We start from the raw sequence: 22,176 nt of genomic DNA on the forward strand, positions 1-22,176 counted from the left end.
GGTCTCCCTCTTCATGGTCATGAGCTTAGCCCCAGGCTACGAGATAACAGAGAGCTTTCGCAAAGCCGCAGCAGACAACGCCACGTCCCAGAAAATCACTTATCTTCATCTGGACAAGCTGAAAGCTTCAGTTGTGATGCAGAAAGTCTGCAAGGAGCTCGGAGTGGTCAGCATCCCCAGGGATCTGGTGAGGTAAGTTGGAGGCAGGGGAGCTCTTCCTGAGGGCCTGAACCTCTGCTGACCGTGGTAGGGAATCAGCCCCCCAGGCAAGGGAGCGCAGGGCCGCTAGAAGCATCCCGGACTCTAGCGAGTGCCAGGCGTGGGCGGCTTGTTATGCCTCACCCTGGTGGGTGTGCGCTGAGAGCGGGCAACTCCCGAGACACCCAGCCTGGGAGGTGTCAGCCTTGGCTGCCGCACAGGGAGGAAGGGAGGAAGAGTCCTGAGCCCAGCTGTGTCTGGGTGTGAACAGAAAAGGCCTTGGTCTGGGTGGCTGGGCTGTGGGGGAGATTCCCCGGGGCAGAGGTCCATCCTCTCCAGGCTCCTGAGGAGAAGAAAGGCAGGGCTCGCTGCTCTGCGCTTTGAGCATTGTCCGCAATTCTTTTCCCGTGGACTTCGGCAAAGGCTGGAGGGTTCAGGGGGCACAAAATCCCAAGGCAGTGGGAGGACGATCCCTTTCCAAAGTGAGGTGTAGCTGTGATGAAGATGCTGGCTACCCTGGTATGCCTGAGTGACTGGCCGCCCACCTGAACTGTGTTTCACCTTACTTTCCTTGTGCTGGTCCCCGACGGGTCTGCTCCTGTGCAGGTTCCTGATCCGAACCAGCTCAGGGATCCCATATTACTGCGAGGAGCTGCTGCGCTGCCTTCGTGCCAACGACATGCTCCAGTTCTGCACCCGGAGGCAGTCTGGAAAAGCAAAGGACAACTGGGAGAGCCTGATCAGTAAGCACCTTGGCTGCGACTAGCGAGTTGCTGTGGCGTGTTCTCCACAGCAGAGTCTTGCCCCGTTGTTCCCCCGTGGCTCTGGGCAGAGTCAGATCTTGGTCTGGCGGAGGTGCGGGCTCCTGTGCGCCTTGCTGTTGGGACAGGCAAAGCAGGGGCAGTGAGTTCTGGTGGCTCGGAGGGACCTACGTTCTTGGGGCGGGGGTTGTGGGGCTAAAACACAGGGGAAATCCTTCCGAAGCACATGTGCTTGTGGTGTTTCTTAGGCATTCCAATGGGCATGCAGTTTAACTTGGCCAAAGGCTAGCTCACTTGAGAACAAACGCCAGCTTGAGGTGAGGGACGAGCCCAGGAAACTTGAATGCCAAACCGTAAATCCCCACAAGAGTGCCGGTAACGGAAGAAAACGGTGGTAATGCCATCCGAGAGAGCAATGCCAGCCAGAGTGCCGCGGCCTTGGGAAGAGCCAGGACTGAGGCCACGTCTTGCATTAGCACCAGCAGTTTCCCTGGCTGGGAACTGGTGGGAACTGTTTTGCTCTGCTTCATGACCACCACATTCAGGGCAGGCACTGGACCATGTCGGGGGCGACTTGTCCCATCCCAAGTGAATCGTGAAGCGCTCGCGAGCTGCGAGTCGCTTTGCGAACTGCCTTATCGGTGCTCTCTTGCTCCGCCCAGCATCTGCAGCCGAGGCTTCATCCCTCGCAGCAACCTGGAGCTCCGAGGCGGGGAATGACGGGAGGGTCTGCCTCCTCAGGCCAGGCGTGACCCTGGAGAACACCGCGCTGCCCATCCCCTTGAAAGGTAAGGAGCCGAGCGCCGCTCTGCCGGCTGTCGGCTGTGCTGGGGCTCCTTCCCGGGGCAGGGGCTGGAGGGAGGCCGGGCATCCGTGTGCTGCAGAGTCACCCTCTCAGCGTGGGGGCTCTGCTGGGAAGGCGGCTCCGGTCCCACCAGAAACAGGCCTGGGGCTGCAGGCAGCCGCTTTCCCCTCCTGTGAGCCTGCTGGCTGCTCTCCGTCAGCAGGTAGGAGAGAAAAGGTTATCCGTGCAACACTGAAATGGCTCCCTTTTCTCACCAAAACAAATACTTTGCTGGGAAAAGGCTTTGACTTGCCTCTGTCCCAACTTTGACGCAGCATCTGTGTTGCTGTTCTCTTTTTAAGTTCCCCAGCTAATGCTGGTCTCAAGGCACTTAATCCAAACCAAACCTCTCTGGCCATAGACATTTGTTATGAATTGTGAAGAAACATCATGCTAAAGTATTCCTGCTGTGAAGTGGCTTTGTCCAAAAAAAAAAAAAAAAAAAAAAAGAAAACCAAGAGAAAGGAATAGTATTGTCTGGCCAAGTTAAGGCAAGCCTTGTGGGGAGCTCTGTGTCCACCTGTGATGTGGGGAAAGTTCTCTGTGTGCGCTGTTGGGCAAAAGCCTACTCCAGATCTGGTAGGGCACATCATGGGATGCGCATACCTGCTGGGTCCTGCCCTCCCTGCCCTCGGTGGGGGAGCATTTGTTTGAGCATCTGGCTTTTCCCCAGGCCTCATGGCCTGCGATTCCATCAGGAGCGGAGCCAGTTTGAAGATGCCTACCCTGGGTTGCGATTGCCCAGTAGGTGCAGCCGCAAGGAGAGGAGGCCAAAGTCTACCCCATCTCATGGGTTGAAACTTTCCAGCCTCTCCAGCCTCAGCATGGGGAAGAGGCAAGAGAGACGTGTTGTTTCTTCTTGACAGAGATTGCGCTGACTCAGCTGGATCGGATGCAGCCGCTGACGCGGATGGTTGTGAAGTTTGCAGCCATCATCGGGCCGGTGTTTACCACCCAGCTCCTGTTGCACATCCTTCCCACTGGCCTCAGGACCCATATGAATTCCTCCTTGGACGAGCTGGTGAGCGACAACATCCTGAGGTGGCTGAAAAACACAGAGGTGCCAGAAGATGTGCAAGATCCTACCGAGGGGCCAGCCACCTCTTCGCAGGTGGAGAGCAGTAAGTGGTAGCGGGCAGGTGGACAAGGGAGCTCCCAGCTGTGTCCCGGCAGGGCTCCCCAGGGCATGGTGCGCTTCCCCTGCCGTGAGGGGTGGCTGGGGCTCAGGCAGGCACGGCTCTTTGCGATGGGTTGTTCAAAGACCTTACGGGTCAGTCTCAAAGCCCGCTAGCTTTGCGCTGGAGGGAGGTTCCCACCAAGTGCCATCCCGAGTGCTGCTCGTAGCGCAGGCACGGGAGGGCGTGTGGAGTCCCTGACATCCTCTCCCAGCCACCTGATCAAAGATGCTCTCCAGGTTGCCCCGGGGCCCTTGACGGGCTTTTATTCAGCTTTGACTCCCCTGTGGCGCAGGAGGAAGCTCAGGAGGCTGGGGACTGCCTTGCCAAGAGCAGGGAGAAAGTGCTGGACGGGGCTTGCTTGGGCTGGTGGTGACATGCCCAGCTCCTGCCTGGAGCGCAGCTGAGCGCTGTGTCCGCGGGGCTGGGCTAGCGTCAGCAAGGCAAGCTGGGCCCTTTTGCCCTGTGCTGCAAGGCTCGGTGTGCAGCAGTGCTGGTTGGCTGGCAAGGGTGCACGCCAAGGCATGACTCTCGTGCCCCGGCTGCGACGGCCCTGAGCTGGGGCTGATGCCAAGGCCCTTTGCCTTGCAGGTGTGCAGAGGCCCTCTCCCAGCACGAGGACCGAGGAGCAGCAGCCTGGCGTCTTGGCCTTCTGCGTCCCGCTGCTGCAGAAGGCTGCGTACGAGCTGTGTCCCGGGAGGCAGCGAGTCGCCTTGCGCGGCAAGTGTGCCGCCTTCCTGGAGCAGCACGCGCACAAATGCAGGAGCTGCGGCCAAGGGGAGTTTGTCGCCTTCCACCACTTCGCCGTCACCAGCAGCCAGGACGGAGGCAGCTGTCGGGACCCTGCCGACGGAGGCGACTCATGCAGCTGGGAGGCCTTGGTGCTGGCTGGAGAAGAGCTGAAGCAGGATAGGACCCACGCCACTGGGGGTACGCTGTGCACCGTGCTCCACAGCCCGGGCCCTCCAGGAGCCCAGGGGTGTATGCTGGGGATCGGCTGGGAGGAGGTCTGCCGGGGACGAGCCCAGGAGCTGAGGACAACCACCGCAGACTTTGCTCAGCGTGTCGGCACCCTCGCAAGGGTCCTTGAAGCCCAGTGGGAGAGCGAGAGCAGCTCTTCCCCTGGGGCAGGCGAGGAGGTGTCTAACCCCCTGTTTTCTTTGCAGATGCCGCAGAGCAGCAGGCTTTCATGGAGGAGGAAACTGGGTGAGCAGACAAGGGTTTGATTCTCTGTAAAGGCAGGGGCCTCAGGGGTCTCCAGAGGAGACCAAGGAAGCGCTGGCATTTGCCTGCCGGTTGTGACTCTAGCTTAAGGAAGAGGCTTTCTGTGAGGTGGGAGCGGGGAAGAGATGGCCACGGAGGTGAGACAGTGCTGGAGGAAGCCCGTGGGCTCCTAGTGATGGTCACACTACCCTGGAGCAGGCCTTGCTTTCCAGTTCCTCGAGAGGAGCGCTACAAGATCTGCAGGCGAAAAGCCACCACAAGGGAGCCGGGTGGTTTGCCTGGGGGAGGTGACAGAAAGCCCAGCTTGTCTTCTTCTCCCTGGCTACAAAGCAGCTGTAGGAGTCATGCCTGCCCGTGGGCTCGCGCTCTCTTTTGAACAAAGGGCTTTTGATGGCCTCTCTGTGGGGCAAAAGACCAGTGTAGGTGATGCCTGTGCATTCTTTGCTCTCTTCTTCCCCTGGGAACGGTGCTCTGACTAGTGTGGCGGAGCGGCTTCTGCCAGAGGGCGAAGAGACAACTGAGCTGCCCGACGAGACCGACAGGCAGCACAACGGCACACACTGGTGTGAATGCCGAGCCATCGTGGAATCGGTGCTTGTGCCTTTGGCTCGCCACTACGTGGCAATGGGCGATGCCGACCGAGCCTTTTACTACCTTCTGGAGTGTGCTGCTGCCTACCTGCACGTCTCCAACAGCTACATGGTGAGTTGCCTCGCTCGCCAGTGCCCACCGTGCACGGAGTCCTCTCAGTCAGCTGGCTCTGGGCAGGACAACTTCACCGCTGCAATAGGGCGTGCCTTGACGGGGCCTTGGAAGGGACATGCTGGGGTCAGAGCCTGACTTCTTCCTCCGGCTTGCCTCTTCTGTGGACGGAGACACAGGCCACCGTGCCCATAGCAGGAGGGGAATTAGCAGGGAGGGGATCTGAAGGAGCACTGGTGCCTGTGCTCTGAGCCGGCGTGACTGTGTTGGGGCGGGCATCAGCAGGGGGAGAAACGGGCCCTCTTAAGACAGATGCCAGAGGCAACAGGGGAGGACGAGGCCGGCCGTGGGCTCTGCATCACGCTCGCCTGCTCTCTCTGTGCTTGCGCAAAGGCCCTCATGAAGCTGAACGAAGCGGAGGTCCTGAGGAAGATGAAAGCCACTGCGATAGCCTGCTTTGAAGAGGCCACCTTCTTCAGCCTCAAAGGGGAGGTAAAGAGATGGGGAGGTCTGGAGGGGTGTCCTGGGGGATGGAGCTGGATGCTTTCCCCGGCTGCAGGGGCTATCCCTGGCATCACCAGCCACCGGCAGACTCCGGCAGTCTCTTGGCCGACTCGAGCAGATCAGGGTGTTTCCCTTTTCCTCTGCAGGTTTGCTGGTGTATGCAACGCCTTCAGCTGGCAGAGAAAATGATGAGGCAGGCTTTGAGCTTGCTCAGAAGGAACTTCCCCGAGACCTTCCTTGGCGCCTTTGTCAAGGCTCAGGTGGAAAAGTTGCCTTGTGTCGCTTACGTGAGAAGAGCAGCCTGCCTTCTGCAGAAGGGCCGGTAAGGAGCAGAACTGAGAACCTAGGGGAGGAAGAGCCATTTCCTACCTGGTCCCAGACCTGCCTGGGCTTGAGGCCACACGTGACCTGACGCACGGCCCTTACAGGACCGAGGGGTTAAGGAGCGATATGCGGGTGGAATGGGGAACGACAGAGCCCCACACTCCCTCCCCCCTGCACGCTCCTTCCCCCCTGGGTAAAAAGCAGCTCACAGCCGGGGCTGTGCCTGCCGGCACGCGTCGACGGCGGCAGGGCCTTGGTGGTGGCTGGGGACAGAGAGCTGCAAACAGGGAGTAGAGGCTGACGAGGGGCAGGGCTCAGGAGACTGGGAAGGAGCAGTGGGTGGGGGTGAGGTGTGAGAGCGAGGAAGCTCAGAGGGCGATAACCCTTTTCTTGCCGGTTCCCAGCTTTGCTTGGGCCCCCGGGCGCTGTAGCGCCAACGCGCCCTCTCGAGCGGTCAGCTTCCCCTGGCGGCACTGCTTTGTTTGCCCCCTTCCTCTCCATCAGCTCCCTTTCCTCCCAGGAGGTGCGACTGGCTTGTCCGCCGCCCTGCTTTCCCCCAGCCCTGGCTGATTTAGCGCTGTACAGCGAGAGCCTCTGGGCCCAGCAGTTTCTCTCGTGCAGCAGGATGAAGAGGCTGGCCTGGCTGCTGCAGCAGAGCTGCTGCCTTTCCTTACTGGAGCGCCTCTTCAGCCTGGAGGGCACTTCCAGCGGACAGAGGTTCTCCCGCCTGGCAGCGCGCATGAAGGCCAACACGGACAGGGCGTTGGACTCCTGTTGGACAGCAGAACTCCCGCCACGCACAGACTTAGGACACAGACAGATGCCAGCACAGACGCAGACACAGGTACAATTGGGCACACAGGCACCGTACAGAGACCTTCACAGACGCCGGCACCAATACAGGCAGGGACACCCGTACTGATACCATCAGAGATACCACCGCCCATTCCGTTGCAGGTGCAGATGCCGTTGTAGAGGCCGTGGCAGACACAGATACCGCTGCAGACGCCCTTGCAGAAACCAGGTAGTCTTTCAGATGCAACTGCAGACGGAGATGCCATGGGAGAGACAGATGCCACACCAGATACCCTTTCGTGCGCCACTGCAGATGTAGACACAACCGGAGTGCAGAGAGCATTGCAGATGCCCTTGCAGACAGAGGGAGCGTTGCTGATGCAGGTACCATTTCAGAGGAAGGCATCTTTGGGGATGCCGGTGCGGATGCAGATAAAATTGAAGATGGAAACGCAGATGGAGACCACGTTGCAGGTGCTGTTGCAGGTGCAGTTAGCGTGGCAGATGTTTTTCTTAAACAGGGACCATTCAGGACAACTTTACCGACTTCTTCTGTCACCAGAGCTGTATATTTGTTTTCCAAATAAAATGGTTCTTATGAAAACTCAGGAGTTCTGTTCTCCGCCATACAACTCTGCAATGACCAAGTCAAGTGGTATCGCCAGAGCGTTTCAACCTACTAGACTTCAGGAGACATTGATTAGCATTTGTAAAGCAACTTGACAGTGTTTTGGAGGGCTACAAAAGTAGAATTTGTAATGGCATGTTGCAGTTCCTTCTTTGTTGGATGGAGGAGTCAATATTAGTACAATTAGCCACTTCCCATCCCAAGCAGTTCTGAAAGAATCCAGCGTGTTTTGAAAGAATCGGGGAAGGAAGGCGCTTCCTTGTGTTTCAAGCCTCTTCTGTCAAGGTACATTGGTACTGAAGTTCAAAAATAAGCACACGTATTATGTGAGTTATCTCTGAAATAAGTCCGTTCACTGACAGAGAGCCGCCACAGTTTCTATTGTAATTTCACCAAAGACACCAAAGAGTAAGACATTTGTCAATGTCAGGCAGAGTTTGCCTTTGGTGAAGCCAAACTGGTGAAGCTGTCACCAATCACCTCCCTATTTCCCATGTGCCTTAGTAGCGTTTCCAGGAGGATCTGCTCCATGACCTTGCCAGGCACAGAGGTGAGACTGACCGGCCTGTAGTTCCCTGGGTCTTCCTTTTTTCCCTTTTTGAAAATGGGCGTTCTGTTTCCCCTTTTCCAATCAGCAGGAACTTCACCAGGCTGCCACGACTTCTCAAATATAATGGAAAGAGGCTTGGCGACTTCATCTGACAGCTCCCTCAGGACCCGTGGATGGATTTCATCTGGTCCCATGGACTTATGCACCTTCAGGTTCCTCAGATGGTCCTGAACCTGATCTTCTCCTACAGTGGGCGCTGCTTCATTCTCATAGACCCTGCTTTTGCATCCTGCAACTTGGGTGGTGTGGGTGGAGCCCTTGCTGGTGAAGGCCGAGGCGAGAAAGTCATTCAGCATCTCAGCCTTCTCCGTGTCCTGGGTGACCAGGTCTCCTGTGTCCTTCCTGAGAGGGCCCACACCTTCCCTAGTCTTGCCTGTACCCGTGACGTACTCATAGGAGTTTTTCTTGTTATCCTTGATGCCCCTAGCCAGATTTAACCAGGCTGGGAAGTTTTCAAGTGACGTCCCTGACCCCGGCCCCGGGGAGGCAGCATACCTCCCTGTCAAGAGGGTCTGCGCGGCATATTGGGCCTACTACTATAACCCGCCTCTTCTCCCTTGCAGAGGCAGTTTTTAAACTGGGGGTAGGCCTTGCTGGTCCCGGCATCTCTTCTGGTGTAGCCAAACCATCTTCCATGCCATCCATGGGCTGGCCTCCCTCCTCAAGAGCCTCATACCTGTTGTGCAGAGGCACCTGGTCGGGGGATGTGGGCAAGGAGGGAGTTCGCTTCCCTCCCCTCGTAGGGACTAGCCTCCATTCACTGGCCTCCTTTTGGCCACTGCCTTCAGTGGCAGGGCGAAGGGACCAGATCTCCTTCAGCTCGGGGTTTTTTTGGGGGCTCTTCTGGTTTTTGACTCAGGGAGGTCAGAGTCTGCTTCCACCAATCCATTCCTTTCTCACTCTCCCTGATGCTCCGCAGCCCTTCTGTTTCCTCTTTCAGCTCTGCTGCCAGGCTGAGCAGATCATCCCCCTGGTGGCACCTCACGCAGCTGTCACCTCTTCTACCACCCACCAGCCCTGGGAGATTAAGGCACTCTCTGCAGCCGGCGACCTGGGGGGCTGCGTGCTTCCAGGGGAGCTCAGTTGGTACGGCCACGTCTGCTCTGGCAGGTGCAGCAGATGCGGGAAGCTGCGTCCTTCAGTTGGAGACCATGGCTGACCTTCCCCCCCGAGCGTCCTGCGCCCTTCCACGCGAACTGACGCGCCATGCCCTGTCTGCCCGCCCTGTTCCCCGCACTCCCTTGGGCCGCCTTTGAAGGGGCTGGGGGCTGGCCGCTGCTGCTGCAGGCTCACTTGCCTCAGCCAGTGACCGTTGGTGGCGGTTACGCCTCCTTTAAACCTGCCGCTGCTGCTGCAGGCTCCGCCCCGGCCTCGTCAGACGCTCTCGCATCAGCTGTCAGCTGCGGGCTCCCTGCGGGTCCCTGCCACTGCCCGGTCTTCTCCCGGCCTCAGAAAAACTCGGAAAAAGCCCCTTTTCGCCACCATTGCCCGGCTCTGCTGCCGACGTGCCAGCACCGGAGCTGTTTGCCTCGGCGAGTGACCTGTGCTTGTAGATTTGCTGGCTTAAACCCTGTTTTTCATTTTACTGAGCCTCCACTGCACCAAGTGAAATTAAATTTCCAGTATTTCAAGTACTCTTGAGCGTCTCCCTGTGAAGCTGTGAAAGTTACTGCATTGCTCAAAGCAATGATGAGAAGCTCTCTGTGGTTCCAATTTGTAGCTACCACATGCTTGGGGACTTGACATTTCAAAAAATGGGTCTCAGCTGACCCATCCCCACCTGTTTGGCTTCTGAAGGAAAAACACTCATTTTTTAAAAACGCGACATGACGAGGAGAGTATCTTCTCCGTTGTTTTTGGTCCTAGATACAAACATTGGGCTTTTTGTCCTCGAGGTGAGACTGACCCGGAACATCCCACACAGAATCTCAAATACAAGGTTGCCGACTTCACGCCAAAGGCAATTAGCAAGAAAGAAATACAGTCTCCTCTGTTGACATTCGGGGACAGGTAGAGGAGAGTACTTCATTACTTACCAATGAAGTAATGAAGAAAAAAAACCCAAGGAACACAACACGCGTATTTATGCACGTATCATCACATACTCATCCTTCAGCCCTCGGGTTTGGGCTTTCTGATTCTCGGCACAGTGCTGGATGGTTTGTTTGCCGCACACTACGTTCTCCTCCTCCACAGGAATTCGTAGTTAGTACCAACCGTTTCATTACAGAACCAGAGCACAACACAGAGGGCAGTCAATAAGTAGCGGGTTTTGGTTTGTTACTTAGGATCATAGGTAAGGCATTCTTACCTATGGTAAGAATATAATAAGGTATAAAGAAGAGAACGGTATAACTCCCAAGAGAAATTGTGATCTACCAAGGTATAGATATATATACATATAAAAGTATATATATATCTCAATTAATGTGGAAACATTCTTTGTTTTTATGGGACTGTTGAATTGGGTCTCTAAAGAGTCTCTTCTATCCCTACGGGACAGGAGAACAGCGTGAAAGGAATAGGTTAGGGAAAACTGTTTGGGTTTTTCCTGCCTCAGGCAAGGGCAAACCCATTCGTGGGACTGTTTTTGCTCAAGGACCTGGAGGTACTTGGTGGGTGATGCTGGAGAATGGGGAAGCTCAATGTGTACCCCAAGGAAATTCGACCCTGGGTGAGAAGACTTAGTTCCGAGCTGCGTGATATTAACCGTTATATGATACTAACAGTGTTCTAGAAGTGTTCTTCAGGATAACACAGTAGTGATGAAACCTGAATGTTGTGGTTTGGCCTCAGACGGCAACAAAGAACCATGTGCCGCTCGCTCGGGCCTTCCCAATACAGGACTCTTGGGTTGAGACAAAGGCAGTTTAACAGAACGGCAAAGGGAACAAGCAAACAACAACAATCACACGGACAGAGGAATATACAAACACGATTACGGAACCGCCGCTCCCCGCCGCTCACCGACCGGACCCGGGACGCCCCAGCCTGCTCCAAACGGTGACTTCCTGCCCCCTCCGCCAGCAGCTCAGGGTGGGCATGGCTCACATGGCATGGAATGCCAGGAAAAATTAACCCTATCCCCGCCGGAACCAGGGCATTATCCACCCCTTATTCCATACCATCTATGCCATGCCCGGATCTTACAGGTTCCAATGAATTGCCACCACTTTCCCCTGTCATATATATATATATACACACGTATATTCATGCGGATATAATGCCCTTAGTTTATGGGCCATCCCTCCAAAGCGTCCGTTGAGTTCTTTTAATCCATGGCTTTGGGCTCCACCTGTTAGAACAGTCTCTCAGGGCAGGTGAGATGCTGGGTGGCGCTGGTCTGTTGCATGCTGTATTTTCGGAGGTTGTGACTGGTGCACCCGGTGTGGCTCATGCACACAATCCGTGGGCTGAAGACGTAGATCTTGAGGAAGTTGCTGGGCGCCAGCTGCTGAGGTCAGTTCTTATCCCATCACCCCTGTGCCTTACTCATAGTACAACTGATAGCAATTATAGTAATGAGCACATACAGTGAGAGTGTTACTTAGCAATTAACAGCACACAATTTGATTCATTGGCTATTCTCACCCAAAATCAGATCCCCATGAGGTATACGTCGGACTTCCCCATGCTGCCACATCACGCACCAAGTGCACCCAGGTCCTTGGGCAAAAGCAATCCCACGGATGGGTTTGCCTTTGCCCGAGGCAGGACTAACCCAGACTGTCTTCCCTAGCGTATTCTTCATGTGCACTACGGGGACTTTATCCCCTTCTACGGTACGTGGAAGTTTTGATTGGGCAGGGCCAGCCCCATTGGTAGATCCCCTGGTGTTAACTAGCCAGGTAGCTTTTGCTAGATGTGTATCCCAATGTTTTAAAGTCCCACCACCCATTGCTCTCAGTGTAGTTTTTAACGATCCATTGTATCGTTCTAGCTTCCCGGCGGCTGGTGCGTGACAGGGGATGTGATATACCCACTCAATGCCATGCTCTTTGGCCCAGGTGTCTATGAGGCTGTTTCGGAAATGAGTCCCGTTGTCCGACTCGATTCTCTCTGGGGTACCATGTCACCACAGGACTTGCTTAAAAGAGCAAAAGGTGGTGGGCTGGCTGCCTGCAAAAGCAGCCCCACAGCCACAGCCTTCTGCGTGGAGGCAAGGGGGAGGAGTGGGAAAGGCTGCTCCACAACTTTTCAGCCCCCTGCCCTGAAAGCAAGGCTCTCGTGTGCAGGTGAAGGGGCTGGTGGAGTTCCTCTTAGAAAACCACTGGGGCCAAGACGTCTGGCCTTTCCAGTCCCTCAGCTGAGGAGTCGCCAGCAGCCAGGGACACATCCAGAGGTAGGAGGAGGGACTGAGGGTTCTCACAGCCAGAGCAGAAAGCTGGTGGAGGGCTTTGGGTGGGTTTTGCTTTAGGTGTTGTCCACTTCCCACAAGTCACTTGGCTACACGAGTTTTTGCTTTCCAGATTTGCCTTTGGAAGAGCAACGTGGCCCTGCTGGGGAAGGTGATGTAGAGCACCAGGCCAAAGCCTTCCTGGACGCACCACCCTCTCTGCTCGTCCTCCAGAAAGCAGCAGGGGTAGATGCGGTGAGAGGACGGGAAATGGCAAAGGTAGGGCAGGTCCACAAACCCTGGGACAAGGCGTCTCATCTAGGAGGAGGTTCCCGATGAGTTCAAGGAGCTGCTCTGCCTCTTCCTGATATTTTTGCTCTGTTGGATTTAGGTAGGGCGTCCCTTGCCACCTGCTAACGCCAACATTTCTGCTTTAGGCACCCGCCGCTTTGCCTCCAACTGCCCCAGAGACCACGGAAGATGCCCCAGGATGCGCACAAGAACTAAAGAGCCTTTCCCGGGAAAGACGGTTAAAGGAGTCAGCTTTGCTTCCATCAAGACGTGATGAATCCAGTTGATCCTGCCTTTACCTATCTAAACCCACTGGGGGATGGAAAGCTTTGCAGGCTCCCTCCAGGAAACTGAAAACCCAAAAGGAAGAGAGAAGAGGCCTGGGATGAGGAGAGGGAACGCTGGCAAGAAGAGGAAAGAAGGAAGAGCGCAAAAGATGGGGACGGAAAAAGAGGAGGGAGAAGCCCAGGTGTGTCCCAGGCTCCGCTACCCATCTTTCCCAGCTGGGGAAACTGCTCTAAGGCAGTCCAAGGGGCTGGCAAGGGAGGGCAAGGGACGGTGCTGCGCAGGGTTTGGGAAGAACTCCACGGCAGCTCCCCAGGGGCTCCCCATGGAGCCCTGCTGCGTGGCACAGGGGCACTGAGCACCTCTGCACACGCAGGGGCCTCTAAGGGCATTTCCATGGGGGATACGGTGCCAGAGCCCTCCCCTCGGCAATGCCCGCAAGAGCTCTCTCTTCTGGGCTACAAACTACTCCTTGTCCACTCTGTTTCCCAAAGAAAGGGCAACCAAGTCCTGCCTCTGTGGGTTCATCAGTGCTTTCCGACTCTCGCTGTAGATGCCCATTTCCTTTCAGGAGCCGAACCCCTGCCATTCCTGGGCTCCCGCACCTCATGTCCGTCCACAATAAAAGGCTGTTTTCTCCCATCTGACTGCGCCTCTCGTCAGCTGTTCTGGAGTGAGAGCTCTTGTTTTGCGATGGTGCTTGTAAGCATCTGCTCTGCAACCGCTTTGAGCAAAAGAGAGTAAAATCCTGTTCCCACTTGTAACCCTTGTGCTGCGTGTCCTTGCAAGTGGTTTTGGAGATGAAAAATCCATGGCATTTCAGGCTCATCATGATTTGACTCATTGGAAAGGAAGGAGAAGGGAAGGAAAAGGGGAAGGGGAAACAAAAGGGGAAGGAAAAAGGGAAGTAAAATGAGAAAGCAAAGGGGAGGGAAGGGAAGGAAAAGGTTGGACTGCTGTGCTGTGCTCCCATTGGTCGAATGTGGAGATTGACAGTGGCAGCGGGCCAATGGAGCGGTGCAACCCAAGAAGGAGGGGGCGGGCGATGGGGCAGCGGTGGCCAATGGGCGCCCGTCGTGGGCGGGCCGGGCCGGGGGAAAATGGCGGCCGGCTGGAAATGGGAGCGGGGCGGTCGGGGCGGAAAGCAGGGCCCGGCGGGTGGTTGGTTGGGCTGGGCCCGCGGGGCCGCTGCGAGCACGTGGTGAGGCAGCTGGAGCATGTGAAGGTGAGTGGGCGGCCCCGAGGGGTGGTGGAGGGGCTGGTAGGGCCCTGAGTGGGGCTGTGAGGGCTGAGGGGGGGCATTGACGGGTGGGAGGGGGGTGTCTGGGCCCGGCTCCCCGCAGGGTGCCTTGGTCCTGGGGGGTTTGGGGTGCGGTGCCGGCGATGGCGGAGAAATGGAGCCCGTCAGGGTGGTAAGAAAGCGATGCTCGGGCCGTGCTGGTGCCGCCCCGGAGGGACGCGGGGCCGGGCCCTCCGCAGTTTGCCAGCGCTCCCCGCAAAGTGTCGGTGGGGCCCTGGGTGTGCCGGGCTGTGGGGTGTCTGCTGTCCCTCAGCGTCGCCCAGGGGGGCTGCAGAGGGGGGCGAAGCAGAGAGGGGAAGCAGAGAGGGGGAGCCGGTTTGTGGCCTGACCCGGAGAGTGGGACTCGTGCTGCTGGGGCTGGCAAAGGGGCTGGCGTGGCTGGTTTTGGGGCTGAGAAAGAGAGGGAGTTGTGTGGCTTTGGGCTGAGGAAGAGGGCTGGAGATGAAATCCGCGCCAGGCCCCTTCTGTCTGCGCGGAGGATCTGTCCCAGCCCCGCTCCTGAGGGGCAGAGGTGAGGTGGGGGTCCCCCATCTCATCCCCCTTGGCTGGGTGTGACAAACAGGCTCATTTCTCCTCTCTTCTTTTCCCAGCGTCACCTTCTGCGGCACGGCAAGAAAACCCTGCATGGCTGATTCCGCTCACTGCTCAGGTAGTCGCATGCCTGGGGCGAGACACGTTTGTGAGTTCCGGGTCGCTACAGATCTTCCCCGTCAAAGCCGCAGAAAAGGCAAATTTGCTGCCAGTGCAGAAAAGCTGATGAGGAGTTTTGTGCTTGTTTTTGTGCGGCTATTTAGTCGTTTGAGGACCAAAGGCCTCCAAGAGAAGCGTTATAAAAACAGGTGTTTTTATTAATACTAAAGTGAGAAGTGTAGAGTAACGCGAGGAATAAGTGCATTTTTTATTAGCGTCGACAGCTCTAGATTCGCCAATAACAGCACTTCAAAAGCGCTCGTGTCCGGGGCGCTCTGAAAACCATTAACTCATTAATCCGGTGCCAAAGGCTGAGAAATCATTTCAGGAGCTCAAGTCTTGGGATGTTTAATGAAGTGAGATGGAGCCTTTCAAGTGGCGGTAACGTGATGCTGCTGGAGAAGTTGTTAGAGGAGAGCAATTAGTGCTTTCCTGGGAAATACGGGCCGTATTTATTACAGCACCTCACGTACGCATGCGTCTATCCTGCCGCAGCTGTTCCCCCTGTCCTGCCGCAGCTGTTCCCCACTCGCCTTCCTCACTTCCTCTTCCTCACCCTTTCAGGCACGTCAACATCGGCAACCAATTCCAAGCGGAGCTTCCCGACCTCCAGGACCCAGCCCGTTTGGAAGAGGAGGAAGAGGGAGCGTCGCTGGTCTGGAAACCCTGGGGCGACATCGAAACCAACCCGGAGACGCAGGAGAAAGGTTTTTCTAACGCTTCTCTTCCACTTTCACCCCACCCAGGGATATGATGGGTTGAAAATTCCACCTTTTTGGGCTTCTCTCCCTCCTTTTCTTGCCCGCCTTCATGTTCGAGGGAAGGAGATGGCTGGGTTTTGGTGGGAGAGTGACTAAAGAATAACGGGCGACAGCGTCTTCCATGAAAAACGGGCGTTTGGAGCTGTCCCACCTCATCTGCGGCGCCCTCGGGAGAGGGGAGTTTTCTCTCTGAGCTTTTAAAGTAGAGCTATTTGGGATATCGGACTTTTTTCTCTGCCTTTTCCTCATCTCCGGTCTCTGCTGCGCTCGTCCTGTTTTCCCTCCCTCTCCTATCGCCCCTTTTCTTGAGGAAAACTTGACTTTTTCTTGGTTTTCGTTGCATTTGTAGTTACAAACCTGCTCCATTTGGCTTCTGCCAACACCAGGCCAGGGGGACGGGTCAACCTGGAGCTCGCTCTGCATTGCCTGCACGAGGCTCAAGGCGACGTGCTGGTAAGAAGCGGCAATTTCTAATTAAGAACGGACTTTGTTACTGGTTTGAGCTGGGCGTCGCTCCGAGTTTTCTATTGCGCGGGCCGGAATCTCTTTGCTGAAGGTGCAGGAGGTTCTTGGGTGATGCCTGTCGCTGCGTTAACGTCTCTTGGGCTTCCAGAGCCCTCTCCTGGTGCATCACTAAGGGTTTGGGATGGAGAATAGAATTACGCCCAAATGAAGGGATGTTAGCTAAAAGCCGAGGTCTGCCCTCGGTGAGCCCCGAGCGGGTCTGCTTTGCTCCCTCTTCTTCGAAGAAGGGCTTTAACACCCCTCAGCATCTGCTGCGTCGCCACGAGGAGTGAGAATTTCCCTTTTGTCTCCTCCGGAAGAGGAATTTAAGTCTTTTTTCCCTATGAAATCTCGCAGGAGGCGGCAGAGAGGCTGCATGGTGGGCCGCCTCGGAGACCCGAATCCCATCCCCTGGCTGATTATCATTACACAGGTAAACGAGGAGAACAGATCCCGGCATTCCTTTTGCTCCGATTGAATTGAGTCTTAAAAATATTCTTTTGGGGTGGGGAAAGGAGAAGTTTTAATCCCTTTCTGGGGCTTTTGGAGGCGCGGGATGCCGATTCTAATAATTTGCGTGTCGCTGGTTAATTCCTAGGCTCAGATATTTGGACACCGGTGGAGGAGCAGTTGTTTAAAGAGGCTTTTTACATCCATAAGAAGAATTTTCGCCTCATACAGAAGCAGGTATAAAGCCGTTAGAGCGAGGCGCAGCTTGTTAGCGTGGGCAATTTTAACCCAGAAAGTCATATTTTGAGTTGCGTGTTGGAATCCTGTTCTTAGGACGCTTCTTCTTGCTAAAAAACCACCGGTACAAGGCCTATTTTTGCCCTAATGTGTGACCACAAAGGAATATTTAATACCTCTGGGAGAAAATACCAGAGATATTATAAGAATAATGACAGTTTAATGACTTGCTTAAAAGCACCGAGACCGCTAATCCCCCATAGGCTAGCTGGCTATGAAGTACATATTTTCCCAAATTCAGACAAGAGAGTTCTAGAAGTGCAGTTTTCCCCAGCATTACAAGAGAAGTTAGTGCTGTGTCGCTCACAGCAGGACACCGGGTAATGGCGGTGACAGACGGAAGATGTCACTGCGAGCCGATTGTGATGCGTGAGGTGAGTTGCCGGGCAAGCGATGACCTGCAGAGGAGGCCGCCGCCTGGTGACTGTGACCACCCCGGGAAGGCGGAGGGCTAGTCGCCCCGCACAGAGGCCCCGGGCCCAGTGTGCAGCTTGCACTGTGCAGTGAGGTCCTCGTCCTCCTCCCGGCTGGGCACGGCCGTCTTCTCCTGAGGTACCCCGTGTGCCACAGGGCGCTGACGATGGCTTCTGCCTGGGAGAGGAATCGTCACTACGGGGACCTGCAGAAAGCAGTCGCTTTCCTCCCCTCGCTCCTTGCTGATAGCTCCCTCAGGAGCAACGACACCACTCAGAGTGTCCACGGAGTGCTGCTCTTTGCGGATATCTCAGGTGGGGGGAGCAGGGAGGAGCAGCCACGGACATGAGCCGTGTGGGGACACAGCAGGCCCTTTGGAGCCCCTCAGACAGAGTGGTCATCTTGTCACTGCTGAGGTCTTCTGCTGGGACGCCCACAGAGAGCGGGATGGGTGACCTTGGGCGGTCCATCACGGCTGCCACCAGTGCGGAGCTGGCACGGGAAGGTGTCCCCTACAGGCTCTCGGGCCGGGCATCGTGGAAACAGCTGCCAGGTCTTTTGGCCCACATGGGCATTTCCTGATTTCTGGATGTCCCTGTTCCAGGTTTCACTGCGTTGACCGAGAAATTTGTGCAGAGGAGCGGCGTGGACAGAGGCACTGATGAGCTGGCGCAAACGCTCAATGAGTACCTGTGCGACATTTTGGAGGGTAGGAGCCGTGCTGCAGGACTGTGTGGCATCGGGCCGTGATGGTGGAGGGTGGAGGCAGCCTGGCAGAGGGCCTTGCTCTGTGGCTTCTGGAAGAAGGTGTCCACATGACTCTGCCTTTTCTTCCCTCTGTCCACAGAGTTCCTGATTTTTGGAGGAGACATCTTGAAGTTTGCTGGTAGGTTCTTGGGACGACGATGACCTCGGGCACTGAGCTGTAGCATTTAACTCCTGTGGCGGCCGTTTGCTCTGCGCTCCTTCTCAAGAGGCTCTGTGCAGCGCCTTGAGCCAGCTCTTTGGCCACGCACGCACCCCTCCAGCAGTGCCCTCTCTCCAGTGCTGCAGCTGCAGAGGAGCGCTCGGGACAGGGGGTGTCACCGCTGCCAGCCGTCTGCTGCTGTGGCTGGCCCGGGATAGGAGAGGTGTCCCGGTGCCCAGGACATGGTCCCCCAGGACGATGGCCTCCCACAAGCCCATCTTCCTCCGCACGGCAGCTGGTTTCTGCTGTCTCTGCAGAACCAGACCGTAGGTCGGGGAGAGTCAGGTCTCGGCAGAGCCTTTACCTTCCCTCCCTTTCCCCAGGAGGTGCTGTGCTGGTGCTGTGGAGAACACCACCCCAGGAGGTGGCCAGGACCATCAGCCTGGTGCTGCACTGTATCTGGCAGATCCAGAAGTACGGAAGGCGTGACACAGATGTGGGGCAGAAGATCCAACTGAAGATAGGTACGGGCGCTGTGCCAGACGCAGCTGTGTGGCACTCTGCCATGCCACAGGGTGCTTCTGGTTTGCTGGGCTTCTGGGGCAGGCAGCTGGGGATGACGCCTGGCGCACTCAACACATTCTCAATGTCAACTCGGTTCGTCTATTTCTAGACGCCTGTTTTAGGGACTCGTGTCAGCGTCTCCCCCAGGAGGAGGGAGGATGCTCTACCCCTCCGTAATGCCCGTCTCCCCGCTGGGCTTCAGAGGAGCTTCTGAGCAGCCGAGATGCTGGGGGCTGTGGAGTTCCAAATGTTCCTGTGTCAGTTCTGCTTCTCCTTCTCCCCAGGGGTCTCTGCAGGGACCATGAGCCTCCTGGTTTTCGGAGATGAGAGCTGGCAACACTTCTGCATTTTTGGCCCGTGCCTGGCTGAAGTTCGTGACGCCGAAGAGGTTGCGGGTGCAGGTGAAGTTGTCCTCTCGGCAACCTGCTGGGAGCTCTGTGAGCAGCACCGGCTGAGGACCAAGCATCTCGCAGGCACAAGAGCTGTGCAGGCAGGTGGATGGGACGGCCTCGAGAGCCATTCTGAGGGCCTGGGCCTGGCCATGAAGGAGGGAGGTGTCGGAAGGCTGAGGAGATGAATGTGGAGAGAGTTGTAGGTGGGAAAGCGGGCAGGCAGGGGAAGGTCTTGTCCTTCCATCTCAAGGGTAACCGTGGGCTGGGCTTTCTTGCTTTGAGGGGTCAGGAGGCGCTGGGAGGGTTTGAGCCCCAGCAGCAATGTCCTCTGTGGGCCATGGAGCTGTGGTTGCTTGGAGATGGGCATGCTTGGAGAATGGCTGTCCAGCTCCGGTGCTTCTGAGGAAGCACTGCTGTCCCATCCAGCCAGGTGGGCTACTTCTCCCCTTCTCTGGGCAGTGACGGTGGAGGGCAGGCTCTGTCCCCTGGGAGTCCTGGGGAGGCCAGTGGCAGTGCTTTCATTCTGTGTGTCTTCAGGTGACGGGCATGGATCCGATGCCTTGGTCCGAATGCCAAGACGCCTTACGCAAGCTCGTACAAGACCCAGTGAGACACCGCTCAAAAAGGGAAGGTGAGTGCCCACTTCCCCTTGCTCTGTGATTGTCCCGAAAGGTGGGGCTTTGCTGCTTCAGGGGCCAGAGAGGAACCACCTCCTCCCTCTTCCCTCTGTCCGTTAGCACTCAGGCTGTTGGGCCTCCCAGGGCGGTGGCTGCTGCCGCCTCCTCCTTCCAGGGGAGAGCTCTGCCCTCAGCATCTGGAGGTGGCAACATGAGCAAGCGCAGAAGACTCTTTCTCCCCCGGTTCCAGGGCCAGGCCCTGCTTTGCAACAGCTCGTAGTCCCGTCCACCCAGCGACCACCTGCCTTTTCTCTCCTCAGGTGCCATGAGGCCTGCTCTTCTCTTGCCCAGTGACCTGAACGCCGAGGATGTGCTTAGGAAGTACATACCAGTCGCTGCTCTCGGGAAGGTACGGCAAGGCCACCGCTGCTGGGGGCTGCATTTTCGGAGGGCAGAAGAAGTGGTGCCTTGCAGAGATGGAGCTCTTACGGGAACAGACCAGTCAAAGAAAATGCGCCCTGCGATGACAACGCAGGGAAACTGAGCCCAGGGGCACCGGTGCTGCACCATTGTCTGCGTTGTCCTCAGAGAGACATGGGTGGCAGGAGGAGGACTCCTGTCCCTCTGTCTTTTCCGTGGCTATGGTTCTGGGTGTGCCGCGGACACGATGGTGGGATAAAGGGGAGATTCCCCTGAAGTCCCTGGAGCATCCCTGAGGGTCTCCCCTCATGTCCATACCGGTCCCCAGATGGCGTGTTAGCGGAGCAGCCTTCTCTCCTTTGTCATTTGTGTTATGACTCGGCGTCTGCCTGCCGCAGGCTGGGCGGCCTGCCCGCCCTTTTGCACTGAGAGGAGGATTTATCCCTTCCTCTGCTATTACCCGCTATCGCCAGCACGCCTGCTCTCCCTCGGTACTGGTGTGGGCAGTAAGAGCCCGGGAGAGCAGGCTGGTGAAGCCGTCGTGCTCTTGTCTTCCAGCTCGATGCAGGACTGCCCATGGACCTCCTCTCTGAGCTACGGCCAGTCACCTGCATCTTTGTCCAGCTGCAGCTTGCTGCAGGTACCAGCTCGGAGCATCTCAGCACCGTCCTCAAGGAGGCCAGCAGGGTGATGCTAGAAATCCTCTCTCCTCACAAGGGCCACATCAACAAAGTCCTCCTGTGTGATAAAGTGAGTGGGGGGGAACGGTGGCCTCCCCCAGCGCCAGAGGGTGGGCAGTGAGCGCGAGGGAGAGACTCCCTCTTAGGCGCTGTAGCAACATGTTCCACATCTGTCCTGGGCAGGGCTGCACGTTCCTCTGCGTGCTGGGACTCCCTGGAAACAAGCTGCCCTGCGAGAGCCTTCACGCCCTGCAGAGTGCTCTGGAGATCTTCAACTCGTGCTCCACCATGCTCAAGGAAACAGAGTGAGTGTGTGGCGGGGGTCGGCGGGGTGCATGCTGCCTGGGACGGCGCAAGGGGGCTTCCCAGAAAGAGATGTGCCTTCTAGCTTGCTCTCCCTTGTCCCTGGCAGGAAGGAGGCAGTGCCCTGAGAGGTGCAGGCAACCCCTGGGCTCAGCCCACGGCAGCCAGACGGAGTCCCTCCAAGCACACTCTGCTGGCCACCGTGCTGGAAAGAGCCCTCGTGAGGGCCAGAGGCCGCTGCGGCCAGAGGCAGGCCCTTCTGGGCCACTGCCCCATGAACGGGGATGGGGCCCAGCCACCTGATCCCAAGTGGCTGTCATCGCCAGGCGGTGACATGGCGGGCGCCTTCTTCCCTCTCTCTTTGCTCACAAGAGGGCTGTGGCCCTGCCCGTGCTCTGCCCCTGCCCCTTGTCCCTTGCAACCTGCAGATGTTGCACCCCTGAGCTCTCCACGTCCCCGAGACCCACGCTGGCAGGGCAGCACAGCCGGTGGCCCAGGCTGGCACCGAGGGGAGGTGTGGGAAGGGAAGAAGCCAGGCGGGCAGGACTGCGCCTGGGGCGCTGCTCAAGCCCTGCTGTTTCTCTGTGTGCCAGGACAATGTCTGTGGCAGTTACCAGAGGGACGATGTTCTGCGGAGTCACTGGCCACCCGCTGAGACACGAATACACAGGTATTGGCCTGGAAGGGTGCCGCGGGGCTGGTGGCACGGGCCACACCGACGCATGCTCTCTCTAACGCGTGCTCTCCCTCTGGCAGTCCTTGGCCGGAAGGTGAACTTGGCTGCCCGGATGATGGTGCACTACCCTGGGCTGGTGTCCTGTGATGCAGTGACCTACGCCGCCTCCCGGCTGCCCGCTTCCTACTTCAAGGAGCTGCCTGAGAGAGAGATGAAAGGCCTCAGGCAGCCTGGCCCTGTCTATCAATACGTGGGGGTCACCGAGGAGAGGTGAGTGTCCTCCGAGACGGTCGGAAGCCCTGGCGTGGCAGGCTTTTTGCCCCTCTCCCCTGCTGTCTCCAGCTGCTGAGAGAGCAGGAGTGAAACCACAGGCATGGGGAAGGTTTGTCTGTTTTGGTAGACACAACCTGGCCTTGTGGGCTGGGTCTAAAGGGCTTTGGGCTGTGCTTTCCGTGCTGTGCTTGCTCCACCACGTGCCCTGGGAATGCTGACCCAAGGAGTTTTCTGTCCCAGCTGCTCCGAGC

At 57.1% G+C, this 22,176-nt stretch overlaps 2 protein-coding genes and 1 long non-coding RNA gene across 3 annotated transcripts; all 3 read left to right on the forward strand.

Moving 5' to 3' along the window:
- The first annotated feature begins 4,840 nt into the window (after positions 1-4,840).
- On the forward strand, positions 4,841-6,033 carry LOC128917709 (adenylate cyclase type 10-like). Its single transcript, XM_054221108.1, has 3 exons — positions 4,841-4,904; positions 5,298-5,396; positions 5,555-6,033. Exons 1-3 carry the CDS (start codon positions 4,902-4,904, stop codon positions 5,732-5,734), a joined length of 282 nt encoding a protein of 93 aa, XP_054077083.1. The 5' UTR covers positions 4,841-4,901; the 3' UTR covers positions 5,735-6,033.
- Positions 6,034-13,833: 7,800 nt separating this feature from the next.
- Positions 13,834-15,528, forward strand: LOC128917580 (uncharacterized). The gene is made up of 3 exons (XR_008469306.1): positions 13,834-13,902; positions 14,568-14,656; positions 15,232-15,528. It is a non-coding gene; the product is annotated as an uncharacterized LOC128917580 (long non-coding RNA).
- A 1,857-nt stretch (positions 15,529-17,385) lies between these two features.
- Positions 17,386-21,914, forward strand: LOC128917639 (adenylate cyclase type 10-like; the record flags this gene model as incomplete). The annotated part of the gene is made up of 7 exons (XM_054220986.1): positions 17,386-17,407; positions 17,698-17,802; positions 17,941-17,972; positions 20,714-20,743; positions 20,857-20,978; positions 21,570-21,646; positions 21,733-21,914. Coding segments are annotated over 7 exons (570 nt in total), but the record flags the coding sequence as incomplete, so codon positions are not given.
- Between the last annotated feature and the right edge of the window lie 262 nt (positions 21,915-22,176).

Source organism: Rissa tridactyla, chromosome 14, assembly GCF_028500815.1.
Source record: "Rissa tridactyla isolate bRisTri1 chromosome 14, bRisTri1.patW.cur.20221130, whole genome shotgun sequence".
NCBI classification, from domain to species: domain Eukaryota; kingdom Metazoa; phylum Chordata; class Aves; order Charadriiformes; family Laridae; genus Rissa; species Rissa tridactyla.